General features: G+C 34.8%; 1 protein-coding gene across 16 annotated transcripts in view; it reads right to left on the bottom strand.

Moving 5' to 3' along the window:
• Positions 1-20,030, bottom strand: part of LRRFIP2 (LRR binding FLII interacting protein 2) — a 124,705-nt gene that overhangs the window by 30,585 nt on the left and 74,090 nt on the right. For 8 of the 16 annotated variants that reach the window (XM_077129837.1, XM_077129839.1, XM_077129838.1 and 5 more), the window contains 2 exons: positions 2,593-2,637; positions 956-1,072 (listed from right to left, as the gene is read on the bottom strand). In XM_077129837.1, the coding sequence (XP_076985952.1) occupies positions 956-1,072; positions 2,593-2,637 (162 nt within the window). Of the gene's footprint in view, positions 1-955; positions 1,073-2,592; positions 2,638-9,161; positions 9,252-11,428; positions 11,498-13,650; positions 13,708-14,138; positions 14,187-15,022; positions 15,068-15,146; positions 15,195-16,508; positions 16,584-18,085; positions 18,152-19,644; positions 19,687-20,030 lie in introns of all 16 variants that reach the window. The other 8 variants (XM_077129828.1, XM_077129835.1, XM_077129832.1 and 5 more) reach the window with 2 other exon arrangements.

The raw sequence follows: 20,030 nt of genomic DNA, 5'->3' as shown, positions 1-20,030 counted from the left end.
TCTCTCTGACAAAGCCTTCCTCTCCAACCTCCTCCTCCCAATCCTTCTTAAAAAAGAATAATTTTTATTCTTTCTTCAAACCTTAGGTAAGACTTGCCTCCTCTGAAAATATTTGTTACCTCTTCTCCTAGTACAATTTAGATAACACTTTCCTGAATTCCCTTTAACAGCCCTATTCTTGCTACCCCCAAAGTATCACACCACCCTGTTTTACTGGTTTGTATAAGTTTGTCTTCCCTCTGAGAATGTGTGTTACTGCCAGAATATCTTTTACTGCCTCTTTCTCCAGGGCCAGGTGCTCAAAAAAGTTGAATGAACGCAGTTTCTCTGGCTATATCTGCCCCCATTACTAGAAAATAGCAGGTTCAGCAAATAGCTTCAGCAAATACACTTTACAGGTTATCACCTTTCAAATAAAAGAGTTAATAAGGATGGGGACTCAACTAACAGGACAAATGAGTTTTTCATTATCTCCAGGCATATCTGTTATTCCAAATATTATTATACCTCTATTATCATAGAAAACTGAGAGATGTCTATATTCAAGTGACCAAATATTATAAATTGCCCAAAGACTAATAATTTTCAGGGTATGGCTTCTTGTAAATCCACATATTTTCCATTTAAAATATGACCAACTATTTATGAGAGAATTACTTTAACATGCATTTAAGGGTTTTTTTTTTTTTTTTTTTTTGGTATGTGTAAACTAGCAGAACTGATTCCAATATCAAATTTTCAGGAAAGAGGAAAGAAAAAGAATTAACTAATTTCCTTCCTTTCAGGCTTTAAAACAATTTAGAGTCATATTTTCTAATTGTATTAACAATTTTATTTTAAAGAACTCATACCCCTCTCCTTTCTACTAAATCACATCAAATATGAAAAGTTACAGTATACTATAAAGGGAGCAAAAGACTGCTTTTAAAAAAACAAACCAAAAACTGCGGTTTACCCGCAATTCACTTAATGAGGTATCTGGATCTATTAAGCTGCTGGTGTCTCCACTTCCTCTTCTGGATGAGTTTCCACTTAGAGGGGTTGTTGCTGAGGCAGAATTTCGAGATGAAGGCTAGAGAGAAAGACATATTGACACTTCTAAGTCTTGTTTCTTTAAAAATATGTTTGCTGTGGAAACTAACATAAGACAGGATGGTAAGGAGTACCCTAGAAAGTAGTGGGGAAAGATGGATTTCAAATGGATAGATTAATACATGTGGACAGAGAAGGTCTAAGTACAATCTATAGGCAATTCAGACTGGCTTTCGGGGAGGAGCATCAAGGGAAGGGTCCAGACATACCAAGCAAAACTCATTATCAAAACTCCTATCCAGGCAGGGCCACAGTGGCTCAGTAGGCAGAGTTCTTGCCTGCCATCCCAGAGACCTGGGTTCGATTCCTGGTGCCTGCCCAGGCAAAAACAAAAAAACAAACAAAAATACAAAACAAAAAACTCCTATCCAAATCTAGAATTTATAATAACTAAAAGGGACTGGATATCTAGAATTTATAATAACTAAAAGGGACAGGATTTTGTGGAAGTTGTTTTCTAATTTTATCTTTGCTATACTGTAAACAATGGAGTGAGAACATCAGATTAATTTAAATCTGTTTTAGTACTTGATAATCGGGATACTAACTAGCAGTCTCCCTATTTAGCTTCTGAAGCTGTTTCCTAAGAATCTCTTCCTTTTCTAATACTCTGTTGATTAAGTTGGAGATACTATTTGCAACTAACAACAATACTGCATATCACTATGAATTTATACTGCTCTTCCTACAATTAGTTTAAATTCTAAGCTATGGTACTGATTAATAAATGGCATAGATCTGTGCTGTCCAAACTGAGTATTTTTAAATACACAACAGATTTCAAAGACTTCATGCATAAAGAAGAGTGTAAAATATTTCGGCAATAATTTTTCATACTGATTACATATTGAAATTGTATTTTGGATATGGTAGTTTAAGTAAAATATATTATTAAAATTAATTTTATCTGTATCTTTTTACTTTTTTAAACGTGGCTACTAGAAAATTTAAACTTACTAATGTGGCTTATATTCATGCCTTGTATTATATTTCTGTTGGACAGAAACAGCATATCTTGGGTATGGCATAAAATTAATCTTGACAAATCATTTCCCTTAAGACAACTTTTTAAAAATATGTCTTTAAGAGAGAGAATAAGGCAACTCCTAGAAAAGCGTTGTTTAGAAATAGTTCATATTTAAAGAAAAAAAAACACTCAAAATTTGTCACCACCATTCCCAAAGCCTCTTCATTTTCAATATTTAATGACTTTTTCTCAGGATCAGTTTCTAGAGAAAGGAAAATCACTAGAGAAGCCAAAAGCTGAAGAGGTGACAGACAAGGAAATAAAATGCAGTATCTTTCTCTTTCTAGTGTTTCACATGACTCAACTTTGAAGGAATTTGGGGGGGTGGGGGTAGGGTGTCAAAGACAAGAAATAGATGAAGGAAGAGTTATCTCCATCAGTCCAATTTTAGTAAAATAAAGAATGTAATAGTAGAAGAAAATAAGTTTAATTAGCTCTGAGAACCTAATTCTCTTCAGAATTTACATACTCACCCTTGTGTAGATTTCAGCATACTGTTTGTCAGATTTTTCATCCAACTAGAAAAAAACAGAGATAAAAATCAGGAAAGATGCTTAGCATGTTGATTTTTTAGGGGAAGAAAAGAAGCAACTTCATTTGAGTTCTCCGAGTTCAATGAAGTTCAGAACCTAAAAGTAAACATACTATATCTAAAAGAAAAGTTGAGATAATAAGAGAAAATGTCAAGAACTTTAATTTTTATCCTAAGGAAGACATGGAATAAACAAGCTCTGCTTACTCAAAAGTTTAGAACTTTTAGATAGATTTTTTTTCACAGTATTTAAAACACCCAAAAGAAAATATGAAGTTTTAGCATCAACAAATGTTAAAACAAACTACTTGTATATATCAAAAGGAAAAGTTTGGCAACACCAAAAGCCAAAAAACCTTCATTTCTAAACATTATTAGGACATTCCATTACAGGAAACATAGATAAGACTATTCTACTTAGCCAAAAAAGTTCAGATTAGAATAAAGCATGTAAATCTATTTTCCATAAAGTTAAGGAATCAGTTTCTTTTTTTAAAGTAGTACATGTACACATTAAAAAAAAAATTCAAACAGCCTAAAAGGGTATGAGAAGTAGGCCTCTCCCCATGCTATGCTCTCACCTCTAATCTCTCACTCCAAGAGCAAGCAATCCTCATCATTTTAAAATACGCAACATTAGTGTCCCACACACATTCTACATCTTTTTTTTCCCTATCAGAAATTAGAGAAAGTACTTTTTCTTCATAGCATTTATCACTATCTGACTCTGATGTTTATTCATTTCCCATTTGATCTCTCTCTACAATGTAACCTCTTTAGCTGTCTTCTTTTTTTCTATATTCCTAACACAGAGCAAACTAAAAATTTGTTGGATGAATGCACTTATTACAGACTTACCTCATTTACATTAACAGCTATATACTGTTCTATTATCTGGACAACCCATAACTGAGTTAATCTATGTTCTGCTGATAGGTCTTAAGGTTATTTCAGAAAGTTTTGAGAAGGGACCCTTAGAGGGCTAGTCCAAAACCCCGACTTCATACTTAAGAAGAGAAAAATTCAAGAGGTGAAAAAATTTTGCTGAAGGTTGAACACAACCACTGAATGTGAGATCCAAACCACGGTTTTGTGATTTTTAACTGTGGTGCTCATACTACTTAACTGCATATACATTCCCAGTTACCATTGGGGATGGGGCTGGGGGAGTCACATAGGGATTGAACTAAATGGAAATATAACCAGACTCCAACTACCAGACCAATCTTCCCAGCCCAAACTAGAGAAGAGACTAGAAAACCTTCCTCGGTTAATTATTAAAACATGAAATGTCCTTATTTCTGGCTTTACACAGATCACTCCAATCTAACTTCCTCATATTTGAAAATCTTAGTATTCTTTTTCATTACCCACATTCATTATGTTCATCTTCTCCCTCAGTTAACACTTTTTATTATGATGATCAGTGCTATAATAATAATATAAATAATACTTTAGACTATGAACCCTTTAAGCTAATCTTTTGCTGAAATACTCTCAAAAGGAATAGATTTTAGTTCATTTTGACTTTGTAAACAACATACGAAATGTCTTAAAACAAACAAGCAATGACAGTGGTTAAAATTTTTTTTAACATTGGCAATTATTGCCATAAAAAGGAATAATCCTTCATTGCATCTATACTAGTAAAACGCATCAACTAATATTTAAAATGTTATTCTTAATAGGAAGGAAATATATAAATAAATAAATTGGATTATTTTCTTCAGAGTATTTTACAACACTTTTCTGCTAGTAAGTTAGAGAAAAGCAAGCAGCCTTCAGAAATTTAAAATACTATATTTGAATTCCTCCTTATTATCCACGTCCCACAAAAATGACCCCTGAACCTATCTACTTTTTAATAGACATTCGACTTGAAATAATCTTACATTTCAGGGGTTGCATCACTGAACTAGTCCATCCCAATGTGGATCCTACACTTTCACTATCTTCTGAAAGACCCCAACTGTTGCAACTCAAACTGACCATGTGCCAAACTTCAGGGATTGTTAAGGCAGCAAAAAAATACCTAGAGCAGCCTTGCAGCAGTCTGGTTATTTTGGCCACAATGACTTGGCCAGGGATTTTTCAGTTCTCACTTCTGAGACTTGTTCTGTACTTAGGTATTATGTTTCATTTAGACAAAAAGCTAAACGAAACCCTGTATTTTAAAAGCCCCAGGTGCTCTAATATCCAAGAGGTCCACATAACTACAATGCAATGACAAGCTAGCTAATGTTAATAATGATGACCCAAAGAGTCTGCTAAATCCTGAATAAGCTTTTGAATGGAATAAAACTTAATCAAGTTTAATAAATATATCAAGATATAAAACTGTTCTATGGTTAATAACATATAGTGTACTTTGTTCAATGTACTCATTGGATTCTCATCCTTCAACTCCTAATTTATATATACTGACTTCATAATGCTATTCAAACATTTTATTTGAAAGAAACATAATAGAGAAAATCTGATTCCCCAAACACTGAAAGGAAAGAACAATTAAATTTAATAATCTCATAAAGCAAAATTGGCTGAGTATTCCACTTAGACCTGGGCTTAAATAATGATTTAACAAACAGCAAAACTTAAGTTGGCAAATTTACATTCCTTTCCTTTATTCTATCCTTACCTATGGAACAGAAAGGAAGACAATACAGAAAAAATAAGACAAGAGACTAAAACAATTACAAATATTGTATAATTAATCTTGCCAAATCAGGTGGCATTCTTATTTCAGCACCTCCTACCCCAGAAGTTATAAATGGCATATAAACATATTTTGGCCATCAAAAGGGTAACCAGAAATTGTCTTTTAAGTTTTTAAATTCATTGTCAGTATTTTTAAATCAGGATATTTCACATGAAAATGCATTTTTCCAGCTTATCTTTCTAAAGAAGTGTGTGTGTAGGAATTAATAAAATGGACAGAACACATGTTGTGAGAAAGTTGCTAAGGAAATTAAAAAAATGGACAACATTTCAGGAGAATGACTTGAGCCAGTCTTCTAAACCTTTATATGCAGATTCTTCAATCTAATCCAAGGCACAGCCAGGTTCAGGAACTACAAAATGGAATGTTAAGAACCACACACAAAGTAGTTCAGATAGACACTTATAAACCATTACTGAAGGGTTCATTATGAATAATTATCTGGTTGCTAAAAAACAAATGTCTAACTTTTCTTTTAAGAAACACTGCCTCTCATTCCCTCCAAGGTGCTGGATAATCAGGACAGTGAAAGCCTATGAGCAAAACAAAACTAAAGCCAGCAAGAAAGGGTGGCGTCACAAAAAGGAAATCAGATTGTGACTTCAAGTTCAGCAGGCACTTTTTTTTTTTTTTTTACCAATTTTTTTTTTTATTAATCAAAAAAAAGAAAAGAAATTAACACAACATTTAGAAATCATTCCATTCTACACATGCACTCAGTAATTCTTAGTTTCATCACATAGATGTATGATCATCATTTCTTAGTACATTTGCATCGATTTAGGAAAAGAACTAGCAAAACAGCAGAAAAAGATATAGAATGTTAATATAGAGAAGAGAATTAAAATAATAATACTAATAATATATATATATATATAAAAAGGAAAAAGAAAAAACAAAAACAAAAGATACAAACACACAAACAAACAAACAAAAAACCATATTTCAGGTGCAGCTTCATTCAGTGTTCCAACCTAGTTACATTACACTTAGGTATTATTGTGCTGTCCATTTTTGAGTTTTTGTATCTAGTCCTGTTGCACAGTCTGTATCCCTTCAGCTCCAATTACCCATTATCTTACCCTGTTTCTAACTCCTGCTGGTCTCTGTTACCAATGATATATTCCAAGCTGATTCTCGAATGTCGGTTCACATCAGTGGGACCATACAGTATTTGTCCTTTAGTTCCCAGCTAGACTCACTCAGCATAATGTTCTCTAGGTCCATCCATGTTATTACATGCTTCATAAGTTTAGTCTGTCTTAAAGCTGCATAATATTCCATCGTAGGTATACGCCACAGTTTGTTTAGCCACGCGTCTGTTGATGGACAACTTGGCTGTTTCCATCTCTTTGCAATTGTAGATAATGCTGCTATAAACACTGGTGTGCAAATGTCTGTCTGTGTCTTTGCCCTTAAGTTCTTTGAGTAGATACCTAGCAGTGGTATTGCTGGGTCGTAATCCATTCTGCCATTCTATGTCTTTTGATTGGGAAATTCAGTCCATTAACTTTTAGTGTTACTACTATTTGGATAATATTTTCCTCTACCATTTTGGCTTTTGTATTATATATATCATATCTGATTTTCCTTCTTTCTACACTTTACTCCATACCTCTCTCTTCTGTCTTTTCGTATCTGACTCTAGTGATCCCTTTAGTATTTCTTGCAGAGCTGGTCTCTTGGTCACAAATTCTCTCAGTGACTTTTTGTCTATAAATGTTTTAATTTCTCCTTCATTTTTGAAGGACAATTTTGCTGGATATAGGAGTCTTGGTTGGCAGTTTTTCTCTTTTAGTAATTTAAATATATCATCCCACTGTCTTCTTGCTTCCATGGTTTCTGCTGAGAAATCTACACATAGTCTTATTGGGTTTCCCTTGTATGTGACAGATTGTTTTTCTCTTGCTGCTTTCAAGATCCTCTCTTTCTCTTTGACCTCTGACATTCTAACTAGTAAGTGTCTTGGAGAACGCCTATTTGGGTCTATTCTCTTTGGGGTGCGCTGCACTTCTTGGATCTGTAATTTTAGGTCTTTCATAAGAGTTGGGAAATTTTCAGTGATAATTTCTTCCATTAGTTTTTCTCCTCCTTTTCCCTTCTCTTCTCCTTCTGGGACACCCACAACACGTATATTTGTGCGCTTCATATTGTCATTCAGTTCCCTGATCCCCTGCTCAAGTTTTTCCATTCTTTTCCCTATAGTTTCTGTTTCTTTTTGGAATTCAGATGTTCCATCCTCCAGTTCACTAATTGTAGCTTCTGTCTCTTTAGATCTACCATTGTAGGTATCCATTGTTTTTTCCATTTTTTCTTCTTTGTCCTTCAGTCCCATAAGTTCTGTGATTTGTTTTTTCAGATTTTCTATTTCTTCTTTTTGTTCAGCCCATGTCTTCTTCATGTCCTCCCTCAATTTATTGATTTGGTTTTTGAAGAGTTTTTCCATTTCTGTTCGTATATTCAGCATTAGTTGTCTCAGCTCCTGTATCTCATTTGAACTATTGGTTTGTTCCTTTGACTGGGCCATATCTTCAATTTTCCGAGCGTCATCCATTATTTTCTGCTGGTGTCTGGGCATTTGATCAGATTTCCCTGGGTGTGGGACCCAGCTGGTTGAAAGCTTTTTCTGTGAAATCTCTGGGCTCTGTTTTTCTTTTCCTGCCCAGTAGGTGGCGCTCGTGGCGCTCGTCTGTCTGCACGGCAGTCAGCCCGGGAAACCGCGCCTGGTGGCGGGGGTCGCTGGCCGCCGCGGCTTGGGAGAGTGCCGGTCCTAATTGCCCAGCTGGCCCGAAACGCCAAGCGTGACGGGAGGGCCCCGCTATCCAACGTTCCCAGTCAGACCGGGGAGCCACATGCGTGGAGGGGACCCCAGTCGCCAGCCGCCCCGGCCGGGAAAACGCGCACCCCTCGGGTATCTCACCGCAGCGCAGCGGATTCTCCCTGCCTGTTCAGCCGTTCCAGAATGGGGTACGCTGTCTTTTTGGTCTCTGTCGTGACTCCAGGAGCTGTTTCGTATTGTTTCTGTTTCTTTAGTTGCTTTTCTGGAGAAGGAACTAAGATCCGCGCGTCTTACTAAGCCGCCATCTTCTCCGGAAGTCCCAGCAGGCACTTTTTGATCTGCCAGTAGAGTTCCTTCATTAAGACAAATACCCCAAGGCATCTCTACTTGACAGTATTCCCTTAATTCAGTACTTGTTGAATGTGAAGGTAATGGATAGGCATTTCTTTAAAATAATGCCACAATCTAAATGTTTAAAATTGATTCAGAGTCTTCCCAGTTACTATATATTTCACATTCACTAAATATCATATCAAAGTCTACCTAGAACTTTATTCACCAAATAGGAACATCTGAATATAGGCTAAGTATTAGATAGTATTAAGTAATTTTTTTTATTTCATTAGGTATGATAATGAAATGGTTGTTACTAAAAAATTCTTCTCAGTTAGAGATGCATATGGGTGAGATGACATGTTGTCTGGGATTTCCTTTAAAATAATTCAGAAAAAAAAAGAGTAGGGAAAGAGAAAGAAATTGGCACAATATTGATCATTGTTAAGAGCCAGTGATGGGTTCCATGGAGAAAATTTCCATAGAAAAAGCTTTCTTTAAAAATCAGAATATATCAAGTACATTCCAAAACAAACAAACAAAAATGTGTTTTACATTACTATGTTCAAATAAGTATTTCCTGGGCAGTAAATTAAGTTCCTAATTTAAAAATAGCAAATATGTTAGCCATTAGTCACAAGCTGCGAGACAACACAACCACTCCATGCAATACACTCACACTGGTCAAATCTGGGATGCTGACATCATCCACCTCAGAAACAACACTCCCCCTACGATTGGAGCGACTAAAATAATCCGCGGCAGAAACCTTTGAGTCAAAAAAAAAAAAATGAGATGCTTTAAAAGTTGAGAAAAGAGAAGAATAAGATAAGAACACTGGCATAAAAAAAGTTTTTTAAAATTTTGGTTTGTGATAAATTATGGTGAAGTGAGAAAATTGCTGCAATTAATCTATTGGATGGTGGAGGTGGGGGTGGGAATGGGGAAGGGGTTCCTAAATGAAATCACAACTCCCTAAAATGAATTATTTTATTCATCTTAACTAGTGTTCTATGCTATTAGAGATTATTTACTTTCTAAGGCTCAGCAAAGTTTCCCATGTTTAAAATCTGCCTCACCCTCTACAGGACAGTTTCTAGGATACTATCTACCTAAAGCTTCTGCTATACTTTACAAAATGTAGATCATTTTAACAATCAACTTTGCTTAGCACATATATACTGAATGCAGAATTACCTGCAGGGTACTGTACATTTTGCCCAATTTCTATAGTTTCCTCTTTTTCATATTCATCAAAATCAGGAACTCACAACAATGAAGGAAAGGAATCATATTGGCCTCTCTTTGGCTCCCCAAACACCCATCATTCTTTCCCACCCCAGATTCTGGCATTTGCCTGGAAAGCTCTTCTCTGACCACCCCATCCAAAGGTTCACCCACACATATACCTACCCCTCAATGCTCTTTATCACATTAGTATGCTTTTTCTCTTCACAAATTTGGGATTTGCTTCTTTTCTGTAATTCTGTTTACTACCTTATTTTCTATCTCTTTCACTAAGATATAGGCCCCATGAAGTTATGAATTTCTAGTCTACCACATTACTCCCAGCACTTAACATGGTACACTGTATATATAATGGGTACTACCACATAAGTATATAGTGAATAAATGAGCATGTTTTGCCTCATTTATTCCTTATCTCAGCTGTCTGTTTGCTTTGCTTTAAAACTTTCCCTCCAGGAAGGGAATTCAGAAGCCCATCTAAAGACACAAAGCAGACTTACAAACATGAAGATTTTTAGAGAGCTAATACAGTCAAGCAACAGTATTTCTACTCACAATAATAGTAAAACAATTTAGATTTGCATGAGTATAATATTTATTAGCACGTACTATCTCAGAATTTTGATATAAAATAAAATAATGAATGTAATTCATACAATAAACCTACCTACAAGGAGTGATTAACATCCCCATTGTACAAATAAAGAAAATGCCATGCATATAACCAATAGGTAAAATGGCTTTAACTAAGGCATCATTATTTTAAAGTCCCTGCCCTTTCCACTCCATTACTTTCCAAGGTGCTTTGAGATGTCCTGTCTTGTTTTTTTTTTCCTTCAGCTGAAAGAGAAAGGAACACAGTGCCAAGGGTCCATAATGCCTTAATTAGATCATTGAATTTTGGGCAACAGATCTCACAAACACTTGGTGTTCCCATTCTCTGAAAATTTCAGGTCTACAATCTTTCACATTACAGGACTTGTATTAAATGGCCTTTTATTTTTCTTAAGCGAAGTACAGTCTCTTAGTTCTAGAGTTCTTTCTTCTAGCTCTAAACTGACACAAGAGCCTCACAAATACAATTTTCAAACAAATTCCCCAAATATAAAAGTGTCACAAACTCTCTAAAACTTCCAGCTCCACCAAAAGAACTGCCCAAAATTAGATAACTTGTATTCTAACATGTATATTCATTGCCTTTTCAATTATTCCTCTGATTTACTCAAAAACCAGAATTAAAAAAAATTTGTCATCAGCAACTCCATCAAAAGTCCAATAGATTTAACAGCATGAATATACTTTAAATTAAACTGATTAAATTTAATATACAACAGTAAAGGAAACTGTTCATGACAATTTGTTATGAGTTTTCCACAACTTTGAAGCATTAATTTATATTTGAAAAACTTTGATTCTGGCATGTGCATAAAAAGCATCAAGGAATAAGTAAAAACTTTTCAAATACACAATGATTTGCACATGAGAAATGTGAAGAGGAATGCTAGTAACAAAAGCTTACAAAGTCCACAGGGAGTATGTATTTTCAGGAACACACATTTTTAGGCAAATTATTCATATAACTAAGGAAAATGCTTATTTTGTCAAATGCATATTTCACTTTCCAACAAATTTCATGTAATCATGCACTGCTGCAATTTTTAAAATCTCCATATTTGTCTGCATGCAAACCAGGCTCACCACACTCTCCCTTCGCCCCCGATTGGCTTGACCAGAAGATGCAATGCTCTCAGTGTCATCATCTGTAAACTATAGATATTAAAATCAGATAATGAAAAAGATGCAATTTCACTACAGATACTACCTGACTCAAAGCACCTTAAGTAAGGTTATGGGAAGCATACAAATACTGTATATGAGCTTTATAATTAGCACAATATATTGTGAAATTAAACAGAAAATCTGTTTCAAGATATAATGAATTCTCATTATAAAGCAAAAGACATTTCATTTAAGTTAAAGAAAAGGGAGGGGGTGGGATTAGTAAACTGGTAAAAAAGGTAGTGATGCCATGCTGTTTAAACCTTTGGGTTCCCACTGGGTATTGTAACAAATATATTTAATGTTTTAGTTTGGGAGAGAAAATAAAAGAATATTTTAAAGTGCTATAAGTCAAAGGTAGAATTTCCTACCAGCAAGGACAATGAAATGATTATGTTTCTTTATTCATTCCTATGCAACCAGTGAAGATATTTCTAACACAACCCCACACAGGGTAGTTGTCTTCCTTTTTCATTAGTAGTTGAAGACGGATCGTTGATATGTATAGTTTATCTCCATTCTGATATCACTAAGAAACCATTTTAACATCATTAAGAAACCATTTTGACATCACTTATATAAGAACTCTGAACATACCTTCAAATAAAACAAGATCTGGTTAGTCCATGAGGGCTAGGTTCTACACACTTGACTGGTAATACATTATCATAATTTTGTTTGTAAAGGACCACTACACTTGAACACTAAAAATGCCACCCAGTTCAAGAATCGCCAAGTGGAATCATACTGGGTTTAAAGCAAATTTCCTTCTTATGTGAAAACTCTTTTACTCCTTAAACGTATCAGTGTGATTTTTTTTTTTTTATTAAATCCAGAAGTAGCATTCTTGAGCAGTGCCACTTAGAAATGGCAGGATAACTGAGCCAAATATTTATATAAAACAAAGCCCAAATAACTCACCTATTCCACTCCATAAAATAACCTTATTGACTATTAAGAAATTGGTTAAATAATTTCTCCACTTTTGACCTTGTCAAGAATAACAAGGTAATTCCTAAGGTCACCATTTCCTATTTAGAATGTAAATTAGTACAGTCTTTTTGGTGGGCAATCTGGCAAACACATCATGATTTAAAGCATGTACTGTTTGACCCCTTCATTTCATGATTAGAAATGATCTTGCAGATCTACTCATAAAAGCACATGAAAATATATATGGATAAGAATGTTCACTGTACAAGTGTTTGTAGGGTAGCAAAAATGTGACAAACTAAATGTCTATTAATAGGTGAGTGATTCTTAAAATGTATAGATTATTCACTATGGAATTATATATCATCATTAAAAAGAACATGTTAATGTGAAACAATCTCCAAGAAATATTAAGTGAAAAATGGAAGCGACATGGCTTACTTTTATAAAAATTCTTTTTAAAGGTGAAAAAAAGAATGAAGTAAATCTGTATGTACTGGTACAGAAAGATGTCTACAATATTTTAAGAAAACAAGTTGAAGAGCAGATGTGTATGACCCCAACTGTGTTCAAAATAAAGGACTCTCCTATATGTATAAAATATGTCTGGGAAGATATGCAAGAACAGAGGTTGTATTTGGAAAACAGAAGCCGAGGTCAGGGAACTTTTAGTTTGGATTTTCCTTAAGCTAACATCACTTTAAAAAATTTTTCAAAAAGTGTTTAATACTCCAGAAATATTAGGTGCTTATAATTATCCCAGCTTTGCCTTTTATAAAACAATTCTTTTACAGTTGACTTATTCTATTTCTTTTTCTAAGACAGAAGTGCTGACAAGCAAGTGAATCAGCACAATACAGGAAGCAAAGATGGGAAGGAGAATCATGAGGTAGCCAACCCATAAACTGAATTATCACTGCTGAAAAGACAAGTAACACATGAATGACAATTAAATATAAAAAGCAGAGAAGTTCTAATGGCACTGGTTCCCCAGTCTCATTAAAAAAAAATCATGTGCTAAGTTACATTCAAACAGAAACTGCCAATTAGGACAAATTCGTGATTGAGTTTGTGTACTGAGGGAAAACCATAATCCATGCACAAGGGAGTGCAACACACCACATCCTCAATATTCTAAACTGTGAGTACAGATTAATAAAACAACCAAAAAGTTTCTATAAAGCATGCAAAGAGACTCTTCAGCTCACCACAGGACTGCTTCGGGCTGAACTTGTTCTTGATGAGTAATAACTGTATTCAGATGGCTATAAATTTTCCAAGAAAGGTTTTAAAATAATGAGCTTCTTTCCCTGCTGGGATTACATTAGTGACTCTGGCCCTACTCAGCCCCTGGTTCCCAGGGTGGTCTACAACTCCACCTCTCTCCCTGTCTCAAAACCCACTAACCCAAGACAGGAGGGAGAGGAGAAGTAGGAGATGCAATGAGAAACTTTGTTCTTATTCTCTTCCTGAGGATCTAAGAGTTAGAAAAAAAGGTTTCTCTATTTGTTTTCCCTTTATACTTTCAGCAACACATTCTCACAGCTTGGTAACAGTCACAACTGGCTGGCTGGATGAATGAATGGATTTGATTTTAGAATAACTTCAAGTCAGCTTAAATGACTTTTTTTCTACGTAAGTAACTGCCCACCTATACAAGACCCTCTCTTCTCCAACTTCCCCAGGTAAGACTTACAGTTCGAGAATCATAAGGGTTATATAATCCACCACCATACAATGACACCTAAAGGACAAAGGAAATATCATTTATCTACTCAGCAAAGTTATTCTGAAAATAAGAGAACTTCTTTGAGTACTGAGTTCCAAAAAAATTTTGAAGAATGGCTTAAGCGTACAGACTCCTAGGGTGAATAAAGACTGAAGGAGGTAACAATACGTATAAATTCCTGTACCAGTCTCATTAGAACGTCAAGCTCATACTTCTATTTAAAAAAAAAAAAAAGCACCACTGGTTACTATATTTCCTTTCATTATCATGTTACAAAACTAGAACTAACATTTATGAATTTATTCTCTTAAAAGAAGAAAAAAGGCAAAAAAGGAAACTAAAGTACAGAAAGCATTTTACCCACCATCACAATAAAAATAAGTTCCTCAGGCTTTAATCACTTGAACAGGCCACAATACAACAAACAATAGCTTGAAAGCCACCAGCTAGAACTTGCACATTACACAGAGCTATTATTTTTGCTTTTCTAGTCAACTTGCTTTATTAGAGCCTAGCACCAATGTGGCCATGATCAAAGCAACACACTGTCCCGAAGGAAAACACGATATCCTTTGTATGGGTAGCCATGTCACATAAGTATGTGAATGTGGTAGAACCCAGACAAATTTATCTCCTCTATAGGAAATCAATTTCTAAGCAAGGGGCTACCAACCCCTATGAAGAGTTTATGTTTATTTTTTCTGCCCTAAAGTTTGTTTTTCAAGCACAGGCACCACATTCAGCAGTCGACATGGCAAAATGAGCCATGTGTCCTTGACTATTTTGGAGAAAAGCTGTCAAGTCAGAGTAAGCACCACCAGCATTGCACACACTAGAAGGGAGATACAAACCAGGCTAGCACTTCTCAGCAGACCAGAATTTGCAGTAGGGAAGGCCTATGAAAAAATTATACTATTAAACTTGAAGAAAAGAATTGTAGCTCTGAAAGCAACCCACCCTTTAGAAAGTACTAACCCTGGTACTCTTAGATGTTGCCAGAGGATCACTGTACAGAGAAGAAGACTGTTAAGAAACAAAAATAAAAGAAATAAGCCAAGAAACGGAGGAGAATTGGTCTCACTTCATGAGATCATAAGACCTAAGCTTATAATCTCATACTTAATAATTCATCAGCAATTCCTGAATGCTGAAGGTAGTTAATCACATAAAGTGAGAAAATTTTAAGTCATTAAGAACACTTTTCAATACAAATTTAAGGGTTAAAAAAGAAAAACATTCAGAACAGTTTTCTATAGATGTGCCTATGTCCTATCTGTCCTTGAATATTATTGTTTTATTATTTGGAGATGGGACAGTAAACTAACAGAAGACAGCCTTCAGTAACCAGCAGCTCCTGCGATATTTTCAATGACCTCATGACAGACTCCTAATGCACTTAGTCTGGCTATTAATACTTACTATTCTAAACATTAACCTTATTAATTAGGTTATTAACTAAATGAGTTCTGAGTTATCGCTATAAACACTCTTTTCCAAAGAGAAAACAAGCCATGGGCAAAGTGCCTTAGTTATCAGATAAATTGTACCAGTCACAGTGAATTCCATGTACCAAAACGGCACAGTGCTTTTTATTTTTTAAATCTTTCTTTTCCTGATGTCTTCTGAGGATACAATTTTCAGTTCTTTCTCATCAAACCTGATCAGACATTGGAACAAGAGTATGGAAACAAAGTTGGGTCGACAGGTTTGTAAACCGAATTATTTTAAATGTACTATATACCCTATATTTAATGTACATTTTAAATGTATGGTGTGCCAAATGCCTTGAAAAAGCAAACGATCCTAACATTAACAACTAACCGTCTTCTCATTTATCCTTTTTATAGTTTAGATTTTCATATACAAGCTTTTCTTAAAAGGGTACACTCCTGGAAATTACTGACGCCTACAACTTATTCTGAAATGCTTCAAAAAATGAGATGTATTGATGGGTAGATAAAGGGACAGATAGAGGGAAGGACAGATGACCAATTACATGACAAAAGAAATATACTAAAATGTATACTAATATAATAAAATGCATACAAATGTTAATTGTAGAATCTAAGTCGTAATATAATAGGTGTTCATATACAATTTGAATATTTTTTATGTTTGAAAGATTCATTTAAAACACAGAAAGAAATGGTACTCACAATGGTAACAATTCAGTAGTTCCCACTTTTTAAAAATACACTCACAGACTACATAAATTTAATTACCAAAAGCTAATACATAAACAGATTAGTTTTAAATTAGTCAAAATGGAAAAGGGGAGATTACAAATGCATTAACGTTGGATACAAAAATCATAAAGCTAAAAAAATTTACACAAACCCGAGAGTAGTAGGCAGAGGTTGGTTTGCTATATGTAAGACTACTGTAGTTTCTCTGGTCATAGTATAGGCCACTCTGCAAAAAGCAAAATTAAACACATTTTCTTACATTAAATGTTGATATTGCACTAAAAATATTCTGAATGCACAAATACAAATTCTGATTTTGCCAAAAACATTTTTCTCCAAAACAATGTCTTTAAAACACTGAATAATGTTTAAAAGTAAAAGTCAAAAGTCTCTCAGAAAAAGACTACTATTAAAGTTGAATTATTTTCAACCCAAGTCACTACTACTTCTTTTACTTTAAAAACAAAACAAATCCTGAGTCAAAATGAAATGGAAATAAGTGATTTATTTTCATGTCATACTTAGGAATGTCCTTGAAAAATCCAGTATTGTACTCCACTTGGCAAAGTTACTAAAATGGTGAAACAGTCATTTGGTTCCTAACTTTTCCTAGTTCTATTATTAGTCAAAATAAACTTATCAAATTAAATATCCCCCCCCCCCAAAAAGAGTAAATATGTTTTGTTCTAAAACATCTGTCAGCTTCATTTTCAATATAAAGCACAAAATGAACACAATTTTATACTCTAGTTACTTGAGGAGAAGAAAATCATCTTTAAAATTCCATTATCAACTTTTCTAGCCATCTTTTTTTACTCAAGGTTAAGCAACTGTAGGCAAGCCCTGACTTTAAAACTTCTCCACTGATGGCACTGCAATCTGAGTCACTCTGCCACTTATACCCTCTCTTGCTGTACCTCTGCCCCAAAAACACTGGCATCAAGATGCTATCACTCACCTCTCCCCAGAACTCCCAATGCCCACACTCTGAGGCCTCTAGCTAATGTACTCTCCATTACATTCTCTCTCCTTCCTTCTTTCTGCAGCCAGTCTCCCAAGCCTCTCCACATCCCTCATCAATGGTCAGAGCCCTGCCCACCCCCCACCAAATCCTGATGTTAATAGACAGCTTGGGACTGCTAGCACCTCACATGGGAATTCTGAAGACATTTTTCCCCCACAAAGATGTGGGGGAAATGGAAGGTGGCTGAAATGGAGAGCACTATTAGTTCTGCAGTTTATATTATTGGTTAAAGAGATTTCTGTAAGCTAGCATGGCACTAATGTCATCACATACTTCATTGTTTCTACCAGAAAATACACTCAAAGTTCCCAAAATTTGACCTACAAATAAATGAAACCTGTGAGTTAGGACTGCCCGTCATACCAAAATCAAATCAAATTTCTAAACTAAAAATGAGATCTCATAAATCCTTTCTTAAGGTCTATTCTAGAACACACTTCATTAATGAAAATATCTTATAAACAAGCTTCTTATGATACCTTACTAACTCTAGCCCCAGGATTAGCATATATTAGCTTCATATGAAACCTTCTAAATAAAAACAAAATTATTTTTAATAAGGTGCTGATAAATCATGTTCCATTACATTATCAAGTTTCAGTATTGCTTTGGGAGCACAATCAAGCAGTCATAATTCTTAAGTCCCCTAAAAACAATCAGTGAATTCTACAGCAACACAAGATATGAAACATTACAGAACTAACCAGCGGATCTTTACGAGAACCAGAAGATCTCTTCTTCACTCCATAAGAGGAACTGTAAGAATGACTCTGGAAGTGAATACTTCACGTTAACTTTAATGACCATACAGTGAAATTTTTAAAAATAACAAAATTAATCTTAAAATACTACACATAGTATCCATATGAAATACAGAGAAGTCTACATGCAATTTATTCCCAATCTGTTAATAAACAATTCACTGCACTTAACTGGCCAAGATATAGGGACTCTCTAAACATACAACTGCATCTCCCCTCACCTTCCCCTCTGCCCAGCATCTAGCTCACTGTCTGACCAGCTAGAGAAAAATTAATTAGAACTCAGAGTCAGGCAGGATATTTCATCCCACATTTCATTTGAGTCATTCTATCTTCTTTATAAAGGTATAGGTGATAAGAGGCAACCTCTTTCTATAGTTTCCCTCCCTGGGGGGAAAAAAGGCTGCAAAGCAATCCTTTGGATCAACCAAACCAGACTTGAGAGACTAAAGAACATGCACTGACCCACACAGTACACTCAATCCAAGTTAGTGGTCCCACAGCATGTGCTGATTCGGGAGGAAGAAAGCCACTTTGTTATGGATTGCTCAGTGGAGTAGTGGCATTACCAGACAATTTATATACAAGGGTCCTTAGAAGAAATGACATCTCAATATATAACTTCTTCTAGGAGTACAGAGACAAGTGTATATGAGGGTATAACTTTCAGCATACTAGTAAACAGGTCAATTGGGAGATAAAAAACCCAATCTAGATATGTACCACTCACCTGAAATGAGGGGGCACGGCTAGAAGTGTCCTAACTATCAACTGCCAAAGACAATAGAGTGTCTGCTCTAGGCAAACGAACTTATATATGTGCATTAGATCCCAAATCATAATTATAAGTTCATTTTTCCTTTTTGAATATGCATATCTTTTCTTTTGTACATTACTCAGAACATTTTAAGAAATTCTATGAAGTCTAGAAACTCAGGCAACCTACTGACACAGTATTAACCCAACAAAAACATGCTATAGTTTAACTTCCTTGATTAATATGACATGGCATAAGAAAAATAAACTAAATTAAACCAAAATGCTCAGATATAAACTGACATCTCAGATGTTATCTGTGATTATTGGGTGTTTTCTGTCAGCAGCTTCACACCTGCTAGCTTATGACACCTAACATAAAATACAGTTAGGCCTGTGCTACTACAGTGCAGTGTGTATCCTAAACTTTTAGAAACAGGAAATTCTGGGTAATGTGTATGTGTTAGCTAGGTGGCTCAACATTTTATGAAAAGATATTATTACTATAAATCTCAGTCCTGAATAGGGAAGTAAATAATTTTCATATAATCTTGAAATTCTAAAGAAAAAATTACTATTTGAATGATAAATTATATAATTATAAAACTATAGTTTTTACTTTGTTAATCACACATTTTCCCCAAAACATCATCAAAAACTGTGAGTTAGTCATAATCTAGGAGTAACATCATCAAGTGCTTATAAAGTAAAACGCTACATTTAACATAAAGTCATGCACTACATACTAATGATGAAAGTCTTGAAGATCTATCCTTGAGCGTATCATACTAGATTTAAGAAAAAAGGTAAAAATTGGCTGTATTACAAATTCAGAAATAAAAAGAGGGAAAAAAGTAATATTTGCAAAATTATAAAACCTCACACTACTTTAAAAGCCAAAATTACTTATGTGATGGTCAATACTCTTGAATTAAAGAACATTCTCTCCCCACTCTTCCCTAGTATAAATTATTGCTAAACTGTATGTGTATCTAAAACTATATGTTTTTTTGTCTTTCAAATAACAGAACTCATAATCAATAACGGTGAGGCAATTCAATCTCAGTACACCATAGCATGATACACCATAAGAAATGCAGGGATAAAACATTCTGAAGTCAAAAGATGCTCC

The sequence above is a fragment of the Tamandua tetradactyla genome, chromosome 15 (assembly GCF_023851605.1).
Source record: "Tamandua tetradactyla isolate mTamTet1 chromosome 15, mTamTet1.pri, whole genome shotgun sequence".
NCBI classification, from domain to species: domain Eukaryota; kingdom Metazoa; phylum Chordata; class Mammalia; order Pilosa; family Myrmecophagidae; genus Tamandua; species Tamandua tetradactyla.
Note: the sequence above shows the minus strand (reverse complement) of the source record. Positions and strands in the feature narration are given on the sequence as shown.